The sequence below is a fragment of the Oryx dammah genome, unplaced genomic scaffold (genome assembly GCF_014754425.2).
Source record: "Oryx dammah isolate SB20612 unplaced genomic scaffold, SCBI_Odam_1.1 HiC_scaffold_26, whole genome shotgun sequence".
In the NCBI taxonomy this organism is placed as follows: Eukaryota; Metazoa; Chordata; class Mammalia; order Artiodactyla; family Bovidae; genus Oryx; species Oryx dammah.
In genome coordinates this window covers 99693808-99707707 of record NW_024070210.1, presented here as the reverse complement: position 1 = coordinate 99707707, position 13900 = coordinate 99693808, and the positions used below count along the sequence as shown (strand labels likewise).

Here is a 13900-nt window from a genome sequence, read left to right as displayed (position 1 = left end):
TGGATACCACATGTAAAATAGATTTTTAAAACCCATATGACAGACGCATACACACACATATGCTAACACTCTCCCCCCACCCCCAAAGAAACACCTTCAATGAGGTCAGAAGCAGCCCAAACGCTAAAGCCCCCTTAAAGCCCTGGTGATTGTCCATAGCTTTACATAGCTAAACTCCTTCTCTAAATGAGCACTGCCATCCTTATTTGGATTTAAGAATCCTAAAGGAGCAAAATACATTCTATGAGTGAATTATACATGTTGCTTCCATGTTCTGCTCCTCGCCTAGTGTGATGCTGTATCAGTACTTGGGTAAACTGCATACCCTTCCCTTTTCAGTCCATCGTCCAGAGGCTTCAATATGCTACTAAGTGTGTCAGTCTCTGCTACTGCTGCAAATGGGAACCTAATAGAGCATCAGTTTCCAGAGATCAACACTGACATGCAATGTGAAACCTAGTAATCTCAGTATTCCATACATATTTACACAGCTGTAACACAGAATCAAGCTGCACGAGAACAAAAGCATACGACCCCCAGGGGCTGGCGGCAGGGTGCTGCAGTTGTGACAGCACGGTCTCGGGGTCCCGGGCCCGTGCTCCCCTCGCTGTCCTCTCCCCACAACCTCCCAGGCCCACTGAGAGCACACGGCGCAACTGGAAACCGGAGCCGCAGCTCTGCACCACCAGCTCAAGGCCCTCTCCAGGCTGAGGGCTTTGTCCTTTAACGAAGTGCCATGAGTTCATTCTGAACACGAACATTATATAGCAGATTCTGACTCTAAGCAAAATCTTTCAACAAAACTCCCAGCAAGGAGGGTAAGAGAACCTAAGCGGTTAGAAGCAGAGAAATGTGCAAAATGCCACCAAAGTAGATGACCTGCAATCTTGACTTCTGTGACATTTTGGGTCTTGTATTCATTTAATAATTGTGTATTTTAAGTTTCTTTTAAATTTTTCAGTATAAGGAAACTAGTATTACAATCACTGTAGTGGGAAGATGGCACATTCCCATTAACCTGGCTACTTAATGATGACTCAAACACTCTTTCTGTGACCAGAATACAAGATAAAAACCACAAGCACAGAAAAAAATGCCCACATAAAAAGCAACTTAAATTCATTAGCCAAACACTGAAAAGGTACATGTGTATAAAAGTTATAACCACATTTACAGTGCAAATTCATGTTTCTTTCTACTCTTTCTCTTCTGCACAGAGAACATCTCTTCAGAAACATCATCGTCTCCCTGCATTTCTTTACAACACCTGAGAAAGGTAAGGCTCAAAGAGACACCCACTCAAATGCAACACGCCTCTGATCTGGGGACTTCCACATGTGCTGCTATCAGAGGTCCAAGATTTTCATTATAGCATTATGGTCAAACTTGAAACTCAAAAAAGCTCGGGAAGAAAAGGGGAATTTGCAGTGTCCGTTACATGCCACAGCCTGGCCCTCGGCATGTTCGAGCAACTGGTCTTCACCGGAGTGAGGCGAGTCATACACAGCATCTGCTTAGAAAGCAAAACAAATAAGCTCAGCTAAGAAATCAAATCCTGCCCTTTACCTTTTGTTAAGAAGGAATTCACATGCAGTATAATTCACCTTCCCACACTCTAAATCTAACCTAGGTAGAACCACCAAAATATTTTCCTTTCCCTAAACTGATATTGAAAGTGAATTTCCAATCTATTCTTATTCCACATAAACATTCAAGATCTTAATCTGTCTTTAAGATCCTTAATATTCGCCTGCTTTCAAAAATGGGCATACTTTTATTCACCACCTATATTTATATTTTGTCAACATGAGAGCTTCTTGACAGAGATCAAAATGTAAACATTATAAAGATTATAATTACAATATAAGATCTGTACAGATTCCAATTCAGAAAAATAAAGCTGAAGGTTACCACATCTTCAGAGAATAAATCAACCTAAAGAAAAATCCAGATTTTCAAACTCACTGTGCAACAAAACTCCAACTTATCGTAGCTTGCCTCACCCCATCCCTGCCCCCGCCCCTGCCTAAGTAGAACAGGAGCCTGATTTGTTTGGAACAGCAGGGTTTGGAATAGACACCAAAAGGTTGAGGTAGAAATAAAGTCTGATGTGAGGTTTCCCAAGACAATAACTCCTTTTATACTTCTTTCTCAAGACAACTCAAAGTTTCTGTATCATGCCCAACTGAGCTGGGTATACCTTCTTTAATGTTCCTAAACATATGGCTTTTGAAAGGTTTTGTGAAATAATTGGTTTCTGAAGTTATATTAATTCAACTATCAGCCTATCATGTCCACACCACCTACGGTGGCCAGAGAAGTCCTACTAAGAGGACAACCTTAATTTCCCAAAACAGGGTTAAAGCGTCTCATTTTTAAAGAGCTTCCATCTTGCTTAAATCATAAACAGTAATGCAAGGAAGCGAGTATGATTATAATGCTTCTCAATTATTAGAGAGCTTTCTAGATGAAACCCTTAAATCTAGATGGTAAATAAATGCTTATCTACTGCATGAGGAATTTCATACCATACAAAATAGCACCTAAGAAAAAAACAGTCTACTGTACTTCCGAATGACACCTATGAAATCAGAATTTACAAATAGCTCTCTACATTCCTCACAGTTACTTTCCAATCAAATCACACACCTCCTTTTCATAACTGAGGATGGAGAAGAGCCAAACGTCGTATTAGTGAAGACTATCCTTGGTACCACCTTAACACGGGGGTCATTACCTCCAGCGAGGGGGAGACCGTTCCCTTCTGAAGTGAGCTCTCCCCTCACATTATGTGTGAGGGTGAGGTCTCCTCACTATTACTTGGGTCTACTCACCGTCTAACCATTAAGCAACTATTTATTTGTTTCCAATATTCACACACAGCATCAACGCCTGACATTCACTAAAGTAACAGTATACTGAAAAGGCAAATAATTTCATCTTGATCATTTAAATAAATTTTTTTATTTTTAGCCAGTTTCCTATTTAGAGAACTTGACCGCATATGTGAACTCTCTATAGATCATGTGCAACTCTTTCAGCTTATCTATCACAGTTCATCACACACTACTTAAATCAAGTTTACTTCAAAACCAAGCTGAATCTCAACTGGAAGAAATTAAAAAAAAAAAAAAAAATGACTTGCCTGTTTCAAAAGTATCCTGAAGTTTTCGTGGATGAAGTTTCTTTTCACATTTCTATTAAAAAACACAAACATACAACATACCATATCCAGTTATTTCACTTATTGTTGGTATAAATAAGGAGATACATTATCAAATTTCTCAGGAAGAAAATTAAACCAAGAATATAATCACCATCCCCACTCGGCATTGGCATTTTTAAGGAATTTTTTTAAGCCTAGAACTGTTTTTAATTCTTGATTATATGTACAATATAGAAACACCAGGGAAAAAAAGAAAATTATTTATTAAATTTCTCAACTTGGAGATCATTAACATTACAGTACATCTTTCCAGCTTTTTTTCTATGAAGATATGTGTGAATGTACTTTCATATAATTATGTAACAGAATTATCCAGTCTATGCTATTCTATAACTCCCTTTTTAAATGTAATACACTATGAACATACCCCTTTTTCAATAAACACAAATCAAAAAATTAATACTAATCTACACCAACACTTTTAATGACTACATGGTAGTCTACAGCACATCTCTATGATATTACAGTTAATATCTTCTTAGATATTTAGATTGTTTCCATGTTTTCATAATGTAGAGTAATGTGGTGAACACTCTATCTTCTAGGGGAACATGGTAAGGAAGTCACACTTTCAATACCGCCAAACTACTCTCTAGAATGTTGTACCAATTATTAACTTTTGAGTGTTCTCAATATATTCAGCAATACATAACTGGATATCTTTTCATCTTTGCCAATCTAATGGGGAAATTTACTTTCTTGAACTACATATTTAGATATTAATCACTTTTAGCTTTCCCTTTTAAGTTGTTCATATACTTGTCCTCATCATTAACTTTAAGAACTTTTTAAAAAACTTATTCAAGTTCTTCCAAATACGAGTCATTTGTGAAGTTCCCCCCAAAAAATCCATAAGTATTTTGATTGGTACTGAATTAAATCTATATATTAATTTGAGGAGAATTAACATTTATACAATACTATCATTTTAATCTGTCCAGCTTTTGTTAGGGACATATGTTGAATTAGATTAAAAGCTTTCTGACCATCTATTAAGACTGTCTTCTTTGTTCTTGTCACTATTTCTACTAGAGTGGAGTGCAATAATAGAGAGCAAGTAGTCCAACATTAAACATTTAACTTGTGCTTGCTTGTGGAATCAAAACACTTCAGGTTAAGTCAACGGCACCCAGGAATACAGGGAAAATACTCTTGCTAAATATCTGAAATTACTATTATTACCCACTGTTAAAGAAGGAAAAACAGGTGAAGCTACAATATAAAAAAATTCAACATAGAAATACCAGGACTTATGGAAAAGATAATCAAGGAAGCTTATTAGTTATGAATTTCTGGAACACAGACTGAAAGAATGGAAATAAATGTCTTAAAACGCTCACAGGTATCTGTCCTTCAGCCTAGTCTAATGACTATGGCATTGGCTGTGAGTGTTTTGTTTTCGTTTTCTGAATTCTATCAATTTGAAGAAAAATAAAACACTGTGAAGCTATTCCAAACTTTTAACTTCATTAAAATAATACAGACACTATTTAGAAAAATAGAATACCTAGGATTTATCTAGAAGGAGAGTTGACTAACACTGTTTCCAAAGTATTAAAGTAAGTCTAAATACCCACATATCAATAATTAATAAGAATCTACAGAACAGCACAGGGAACTCTCCTCAGTGCTCTGTAATGACCTATACAGAAACAGAATCTACAGTGGATATATGTATAACTGATCCACTTTTTCACCTGAAACTAACACAACTTTGTAAATCAACTATACTCCAATAAAAATTAATGTGAAAAATCATAAACAAACAGATAAGCAAATACCCACATAAAAAAGTAAAGATCAGATGCACGACTGAATCAATACGACAAATCTATAATCGAGAGCAGGCAGAGATTTCTTAGTGGGTGAACAGCACACACACAGATTCATAAAAATCCTGTCAAGAAAGCAACTCAAAATGCCTTGACGATGCCCTTGCCCCATTCTAAAAAGCATGAACTGCCTTAGCATGGGCGCTGTTAACTCTTACCACCAAGGGATTCTGTTGCTTGGCTGGCTGGCTGTGGATGCCATTTGCTCTCTTCTTTGGATTAGGTGAATCTTGATACTGTTTTCTGCCATTTCCCCTTATACTTTGATTCTGTTTTTCCAATAAGAAATAAAATGTAAATGTACAGCCCAATGTAACAGGATAAAACAATATACCCCTATTAGCTGGTTCGATCAGAGTTCAGCAAAACCTCCCAAAATCTTCCTACAACACCGAAGAACCACTATCAACATCTTTCATTACAGAGAGCTTCCCAGAGCAAGAATCCTGGAAAGGTATAAAATAGCAAATACAATGTTCCCTAGAAACAACTTTGAAAACCTTTTGACTATCAAAGAAAATCTCTCTAGGAAGGAACACTGAAGCACCCTGACTTCACTCCTTAGAGGCAGGAAACAAGCACCAGATGTAATCACTGTTACCCTAAAACCTACTTTAAACTATCAGTAAATAGGGATTTTTAAATTAATAATCTTTTTATATAAAATAATAAATAAGACTGGTTTGGCTCAGATGGTAAAGAATCTGCCTGCAATGTGGGAGATCTGGGTTTAATCCCTGGGTTGGGAAGATTGCCTGGAGAAGGGAACAGCTACCCACTCCAGGATTCTGGCCTGGAGAATCCCCATAGACAGTCCATGGGGTCACAAAGAGTTGGACACGACTGAGAGAATTTCACTTTCACTTTTAATCCCTAAATTTAGCCCTAAAACCTAAACATGCAGTAGTCAACATCTTGCTATTATATTGCTTAAACATGAGTTAAATTAAGTTTAACTTAAAACAGTTTTTTAAACATTAATTTGGCCTTAAAGGTCTTAAAAACAGTTATTTAAGAGAACTAGCTAAAACAGTGCAAAGAATAGTTTTATTATTTACAATAAATACACTTATGTACATCCTATCTACCTACAGAAAAAATTTAGTTCTTAAAATAGCTTGAAAACAATAACTTAAAGAAAGGAAGGGAAACAGCTTTCAGAGGCTCATGTTAGCACATACCTTTAACTCCATTTCATTCCATTCTTTTCAATATTTACTTTTTAACTGTGTACCATATACACAAAACTTACCACCTGAACCACTTTTAAATGGACAGCTCCGTGGCAGCAAGTACAGTCACAAAGCTGTGCAACCACCACCAGTATCCATCTCCAGAACTTTTCTATTACTGAAACAGAGACTTTGTCTATTAAATACTTCTGTTTTTTCCTGTCTCTCAGCTCTGGTAATCTCAAATTAGTGGAATCATATAGGATTTGTCCTTTTGTGTGTGAGGTTCATCCATGCTGTAGCACATATGTATAATTTCATTTCTTTTAAAGGCCAAATAATAGTCGCTGTATGTTTACTTTGCTGATCGAGTCATCTTGTGACACACATGTAGGCTGTTTCCACCTTCTGGCTATCGTGAACAACACTACTATGAACACTGGTACGTAAGTTATCTCTTTGAGTCCCTGCTTTCAATTCTTTCGAGTATGAATCGAGGAGTGGAACCGCTGGGTCACACGGTAATTCTATGTCTACCTTTTTGAGGAAGTACCAAGCTGTCCCATGGCAGCTGTACCATTTTACATTCCCACCTGCAATACACAAGGGTTCCAACTTTTTTACATTCTTGTTAACTCATTATTTTCCATTTTTTACTACATTTTTATTACTTCACAACTGAGCATCTTTTCATGTGCTTACTGACGATGTAAATGTCTTCTTTCAATAAATGTCTATTCAAGTTGTTGTGTACTCATTTTTTTTAAATTGTTTCTTCTTTGCTATTGTTGAGCTATAGGATGTCTCCATATATCCTGGATATAAACCCATTAGATATGTGATTTACAAACTCTCCCATTTCATGGGTGTTTTTTCTCCTTGGATAGTGACTATTCAAGCACAGAAGTTTTAAATTCTGATGAACCCAGTATATTTGTAAAAGAAGAACAGTAAAGAGTGGTACCCAAATAGATGGTTAAAGTAACAGACAGGTAACACCAAAGATCAGTAAGGATATGGAACAAATGGAATTCTCAAATATTTTGCAGGGGATACAAATTATTTAGAACATAGTTTGCAGTATATACTTAAGAACATAGGCATATCCAGTGCTCCAACAATTCTATATACTCAAAAGAACTGTATATGTTCATCAAAATACATGTACAGAAATATTCCTAGCAGTATGATCTGTAAAAGCCCTGAAGTGGAAACAACAAACATGTCCACTAAGAGTAAAATGGATAAATCAACTATGATATAATCATACACTGAAGAACAACACAGTGTGAACCTTTCACTGGTAGCATATTTACCAAAATCAGATGTTATTGATAATTCATATTCCTTACTACACTGTATTAATACCAAAGCTGTAAAGGTTAGGAGTCTCATCCCAGCTTCAAATCACAAATCAGGAACACAAGCGCCTTGGATGAACAACCAAGAGCTCTACAACTGTTAATGTGCAAGGCCTCAACTCAGATGCATTTCAAAATCAAACGATCTTAAGTTATGAAAATCTTTAAATGTATTATCACTCACCTTTGCTTTTAAAAGATCAGACATTTCAGCGTGATGATTACTATATGGTTTATGCTGCAGTGGTTGCCGGTGCTTTACCCACTGGTCACCAGGAGAACCTTCAGGAAATAACTGCTGACTGTGGCGGAATTTGGTTCGACTATAACAAGATTTAAAAATAAAAATAAAATCAGAAAATTTTAATGATACTTCTTCCCAAACCTTGAGAGTTTATCTAACAGACTATAAATGTTACTCTATCCATGATCTGTCTCCCCTCACTGGAGTTTAAATTCCACAAGGGCAGAGGATTCATGTCGACTCTGCCTACTGCTTTACTGCCAGAACCCAGAAGAATGCCTACCACTCCACATTTCTTGAATGGGGTGATAATCTATTATTTTTAGTCCCAAACTTTTCTAAATTACTGATACCAACTCCTCCTAAAATGACTGTACTTTTAAAAATCTGGGGAATTTCCTGGCAGCCTAGTGGTTAGAACTCTGCATTTCTGCTGCAGGGGACACAGGTTCAAGCCATGGATGAAGAACTAAGATCCCACAAGGCTTGCAGCCTGGCCGAACAACAAAAAAGAATCTGAAAGAAATAATTCTTTCACAAATTTACTAAATTCAGTAATGAAGCCAATAAATAAAGCTACTCTAAATAAACATATATCAGTGGATTTTTATAATTGGACAGACAATTCAATTCTTTACTAGAATGCTTATGGATGGAATTTGACCCTGCACAGGTCAGTATGGACCCTCCATACTGGAAGATCTGAAAAACTGAGCGATGCTGTTGTTATTGTTCAGTGGCTAAGTCATGTCCAACTCAATGATGCCATCTAACCATCTCATCCTCCGTCACTCCCTTCTCCTCTTGCTCTCGATCCTTCCCAGCAGCAGCGTCTTTTCCAATGAGTCAGCTCCACACATTAGGTGGCCAAGGTATGGGAGCTTCAGCATCAGTCCATCCAGTGAATATTCCTGGTTGATTTCCTTTAGAATGGACTGGTTGGATCTCCGTGCTGTCCAAGTGACTCTCTAGAGTCTTCTCCAACACCACAATTCAAAAGCAGCAATTCTTCAGCGCTCAGCCTTCTTTACAGTACAACTCTCATATCCATACATGACTACTGGAAAAACCATAGCTCTGACTATACAGACCTTTGTCCGCAAAGTGATGTCTCTGCTTCTTAATACTCTGTTTAGAGCTGTCACTCCTTTTCTTCCAAGGAAATTAAGGAGTTCAAAATGATAGATGAGCATATTAAATAAAGATCCAGTCTCAAATACTTACACCAAAGAAATCAACTGTAATAGTTTGTAGTAAACATAAATTATATTCTATAGTATCACTTACATATATTAATATGGTCCAGAGTCACTGATCCCAAGATCCATATTATAGTAAGATTGTTTCTGAATATTTCAGAATCTGTCCCCTTTTTCATTTAAAAATTGTGATTAAATTGCAGGCTCTCTTTCTTTAGACAAAATTCAAGTAATTCATCCAAAACATCATTAGAGTTAGTCTATATGCTAAAGAGAGACATCACCCTGCCTGAGAAACCTGAAATTTGTTTGAGAAGTTGTTTTATTATCTCCTTATTCCATTCTCTAGGATCACAAACCCTAATACCGACTGAAAGATGTGGGAATCGTATCATACCACTATGGGTGACAGATTCTTAAACAGTGACACTATTTTCAAACACTATCACTATTTCATAACTTTTTAGTAGTGATTAGGTTTTTTAAATCATGACTACATTCCTGTTTTTTCTTTTTCCTTCTTCAGTTATATTTAATAGTATGTACTTTGGTGATTATAGTCACAGATTCTGAAAGGCACAAATGACTTTGAAGGCATTTAGTCCAATCTCCTGTCCTCATAAAATCCAACTAAAATGGAATATTCCCTATGTATTTAAAAAATATTTAAATACAGTAGGTGTGATTTACTCCTATTGTTTTTTTAAAGCTCTAGGATAAAAACAAAGCATCTAACTTAGAGAAAATTTAGAAAGCAACTCTCTCTGAACCTAACAAGGCGAAGTTCTTCAAGTTGATTACAAATACATATACTTATTTCAGAAAATTATATTGGAAGGACGGATGGTGAAGGTAAAACTCCGATACTTTGGCCACCTGACACAAAGAGCTGACTCATTTGAAACGACCCTGATACTGGGAAAGACTGAAGGCAGGAGGAGAAGGGGACGACAGTGGATGAGATGGCATCAATGACTCAATGGACATGAGTCTGAATAAACTCCAGGAGTTGGTGATAGACAGGGAGGCCTGGCATGCTGCAGTCCATGGGGTCACAAAGAGTCAGACAGGACTGAACAACTGAACTGAACTAATTTCAGAAAATTACTTAGCCTACTCTATAATTGTGATTTGGATACAATTAAGTCCCAAACAAGAAAATGCTCTTTGCAGCTCTTATCCATGTAATAATCACTCCTTATAATAAACAGTCTAGGCTAGGGAAAGGAAAGATGCAAGCCCAAGTCTTTACAGTGCTATCTTTCTGAACAAATTATACGTCAGCATCCCTCATCTCCTCCTCACAAAAACAGACATTCAACCACATACAGAAATGCAATTATTTCTAAAGTAAAGATATGAGAACACAGAACAAGCACTATGAATATATACAAAGAGAAAAAATTATTTTCTTTTCCTCATACTCTAGCTACCCATCTAAAAAGCTGACACTCTCTTGTGTATACTATTTTAAAATATGCCTGAAGCTCTTTATAACTTCAATTAACCTCTCATCCAAAAACCACCCCTCTAAAATGTCTATTACCTGTGAGACTACTAACAAAACAGTATCTATAAAAGGAAGCCAATACCTCTGCAAACTTTTTAAGCAAAAAGCTACTAATGTATTAAAAAAGACCAAAAAGTCAAAATCCAACACATCTGTTTCTTTACCTCAATTTTTCCACAGTAGGTTTAGCTGGTGTGCTACCAGCCGAGGAAATTCCATTGTCGCTATCTGAGGAATCTCCAAATCTTCGAGAAAGCCAGTCCCTTAATGGTCTATGGAGACATGAAGAATTCACTGTTAAAACTTGGCTATGTAAAAAAACTGTCAGAACTGTGAAGTTTCATATTTTAAAAAACACAAACATACCTGATAAAAGGAATGGCCATAAAAAATTTGTTTGGTGCCAAACCAAGTTTGGATTTTGGGGTCATATCATTTCTATGGCAAGGCAATTTCTCAATGGAGAACCACTCAATATTCTGAAACACAAGAAAATTAGTTATTATCAAGGAGTTTCTAAAAGCAATTTCTTACATCATTTAGACACCATCCAGCAACCTGAAAATTCTTCTCAATTACATACCCGGATTTCTCTTCTGGTTTTCGGGTTAAATTTTGTATCTTTTGGAATTCCTGGAATGATGTATAAACGAGCAAGCTGATCATTGATCCGAAGTTCAATGTAATCATCCTTACAAATATAATCTTTAATATCAAAACCAGTTTCTTCAAAGACCTGGAAATAATAAATCTGGATGATTTTCAAGTTTGGCTGTTAGACCTTTAGTCCATTAATATTTGCTTATTTCAAAGTCACAAATTTAGAAATATCCAGGCAATTAAATGCATAAAAACACTATATAAAAAAAAAAATCAGTGTTTCAGAGTCTAGTTCTTGCTGTGTTTCTATGGAAAAACCTCCTCACACATTTAAGCCTAAGTTTTTTCAGCTATTCAAAAAAAGGAAACAGGATACTGCGATTTACAATAACATATATTTGGTCACTGTCCCCTCTTCTGGTATAAGAGCTCCTAAAACGGTTGGCATATCTTAAATGATAAAAGCAAAAGTATCTTTGCTGTTTATCTAGGTCTCTCGCATTGCAGGCAGATTCTTTACCAGCTGAGCCACAAGGGAAGCCCCAAAGTATCTTTATGTCCTGTTAATCATGTGACTTCTGGAGTCCACTTCGGGAATTAACTTGGTTGCCAGGTGATCAAGAGGGTTGAAACTTTCAATGGGCCCCTCCTCCCCCACCTCCAGGAAATAAACTCAGTCAACCCCATAAAAATCAAAAAGGAATGTTTCTGGTTTGAAAAACACATGAAGATTTGGGGATAGTGGTGCCAGAGAAGACAGCAAGAAAGTTCCTTGCTTTTTTCTGTACTCTGCACCCTAAGTATTTATGTTTTCCATCTAGTTATTCCTGAGTTATATCTTTTTATTGTAATAAACTGGAAAACTTAATAAGAAAAATGTTTCTCAATTCTATGAATCACTCTAGCAAAAACTAATCAAACCCAAAGAGGGGGATCAAAAGGCACAAGTGACAACCTGGACTCTGCAACTGGCATCTGAAGCCAAGCATGGTCTTATAGAACTGAGCCCTTCACCTCTGGAATGTGATGCTACCTCCAGACAGACAGTGTCAGAACTGAGCCGAATTGTAAATCATTCAGCTGATATCCACAACCTGCTTACTGATGTGGGGAAATCAAGCCCCTGCACGTGTGCGTACATGCATACGCATGCACGCACACACACACTCTATAACTGGGTCCAAAACCCTTATGTTAGAATACATCAGTGGTTCCCACTCCATGGGAATAATATGAACCGCATATGGATTTGATTCAGTAACCACAAATGTACATGTATAACCAAGCTACAGAATGAAAAATGTCTTATACAAAGAAAACCATTCTTCAAACATGAAAATTGAATTCGGACTAATACTAACATTTCAATGGACAGATTCCAAGAAAACAGCTACAACCACCTTTGTACACAGGGTGTAGTTAGCTGCAGTCACCATCTGCAGTGATTTTGGAGCCCAAAAAAATAAAGTCTGCCATTGTTTCCACTGTTTCTCAATCTATTTGCCATCAAGTGATGGCACCAGATGCCATGATCTTTTGTTTTCTGAATGTTAAGCTTTAAGCCAACTGTTTTATTCTCCCCTTTCACTTTCATCAAGAGGCTCTTTAGTTCTTCTTCACTTTCTGCCATAAGGGTGGAATCATCTGCATATCTGAGGTTATTAATATTTCTCACGGCAACCCTGACTGCAGCTTGTGCTTCATTCAGCCCAGCGTTTCTCACAATGTACTCTGCATATAAGTTAAATAAGCAGTGTAACAAGATACAGCCTTAAAGTACTCTTTTTCCTATTTGGAACCAGTCTATTGTTCCATGTCCAGTTCTAACTGTTCCTTCCTGACCTGAATAGAGGTTTCTCAAGAGGCAGGTCAGGTGGTCTGGTACTCCCATCTCTTTCAGAATTTTCCACAGTTTATTGTGATCCACACAGTCAAAGGGCTTTGGCACAGTCAATAAAGCAGAAATAGATGTCTTTCTGGAATTCTCTTGCTTTTTTGATGATCCAGCGATGTTGCCAATTTGATCTCTGGTTCCTCTGCCTTTTCTAAAACCAGCTGGAACATATGGAAGTTCATGGTTCACGTATTGTTGAAGCCTGACTCGGAGAATTTTAAGCACTCCTTTACTAGCATGTGAGATGAGTGCAACTGTGTGGTAGTTTGAGCATTCTTTGGCATTGCCTTTCTTTGGGATTAGAATGAAAACTGACCTTGTCCAGGCCTGTGGCCACTGCTGAGTGTTCCAAATTTGCTGGCATATTGAGTGCAGCACTTTCACAGCATCATCTTCCAGGATCTGAAATAGCTCAACTGGAATTCCATCACCTCCACTAGCTTTGTTCGAAGTGATGCTTCCTAAGGCCCACTTGACTTCACATTCCAGGATGTCTGGCTCTAGGTGAGTGATCACACCATCGTGATTATCTGGGTCGTGAAGATCTTTTTTGTACAGTTCTTCCCTGTATTCTTGCCACTTCTTCTTAATATCTTCTGCTTCTGTTAGGTCCATACCATTTCTGTCCTTTATCGAGCCCATCTTTGCATGAAATGTTCCCTTGGTATCTAGTTTTCATGAAGACCTCTAGTCTTTCCCATTCTGTTGTTTTCTCTATGTCCTTGCATTGATCGCTGAGGAAGGCTTTCTTATCTCTCCTTGCTATTCTTTGGAACTCTGCATCAAGATGCTTATATCTTTCCTTTTCTCCGTTGCTTTTCACGTCTCTTCTTTTCACAGCTGTTTGTAAGGCCTCCTCAGA

At 37.2% G+C, this 13900-nt stretch overlaps 1 protein-coding gene across 2 annotated transcripts in view; it reads right to left on the bottom strand.

The window, feature by feature from the left end:
- Positions 1–1094: 1094 nt before the first annotated feature.
- LOC120852629 (m7GpppN-mRNA hydrolase) overlaps positions 1095–13900 on the bottom strand; it is a 44222-nt gene continuing 31416 nt past the window's right edge. The window contains exons 5-11 of one of the 2 annotated variants that reach the window (XM_040225964.1): positions 11128–11280; positions 10911–11023; positions 10709–10816; positions 7776–7914; positions 5217–5327; positions 3146–3197; positions 1095–1510 (exon numbers count right to left, since the gene is read on the bottom strand). In XM_040225964.1, the coding sequence (XP_040081898.1) occupies positions 1347–1510; positions 3146–3197; positions 5217–5327; positions 7776–7914; positions 10709–10816; positions 10911–11023; positions 11128–11280 (840 nt within the window). In that variant the 3' untranslated portion in view covers positions 1095–1346. The remainder of the gene's footprint in view (positions 1511–3145; positions 3198–5216; positions 5328–7775; positions 7915–10708; positions 10817–10910; positions 11024–11127; positions 11281–13900) is intronic. The other variant, XM_040225965.1, reaches the window with a different exon arrangement.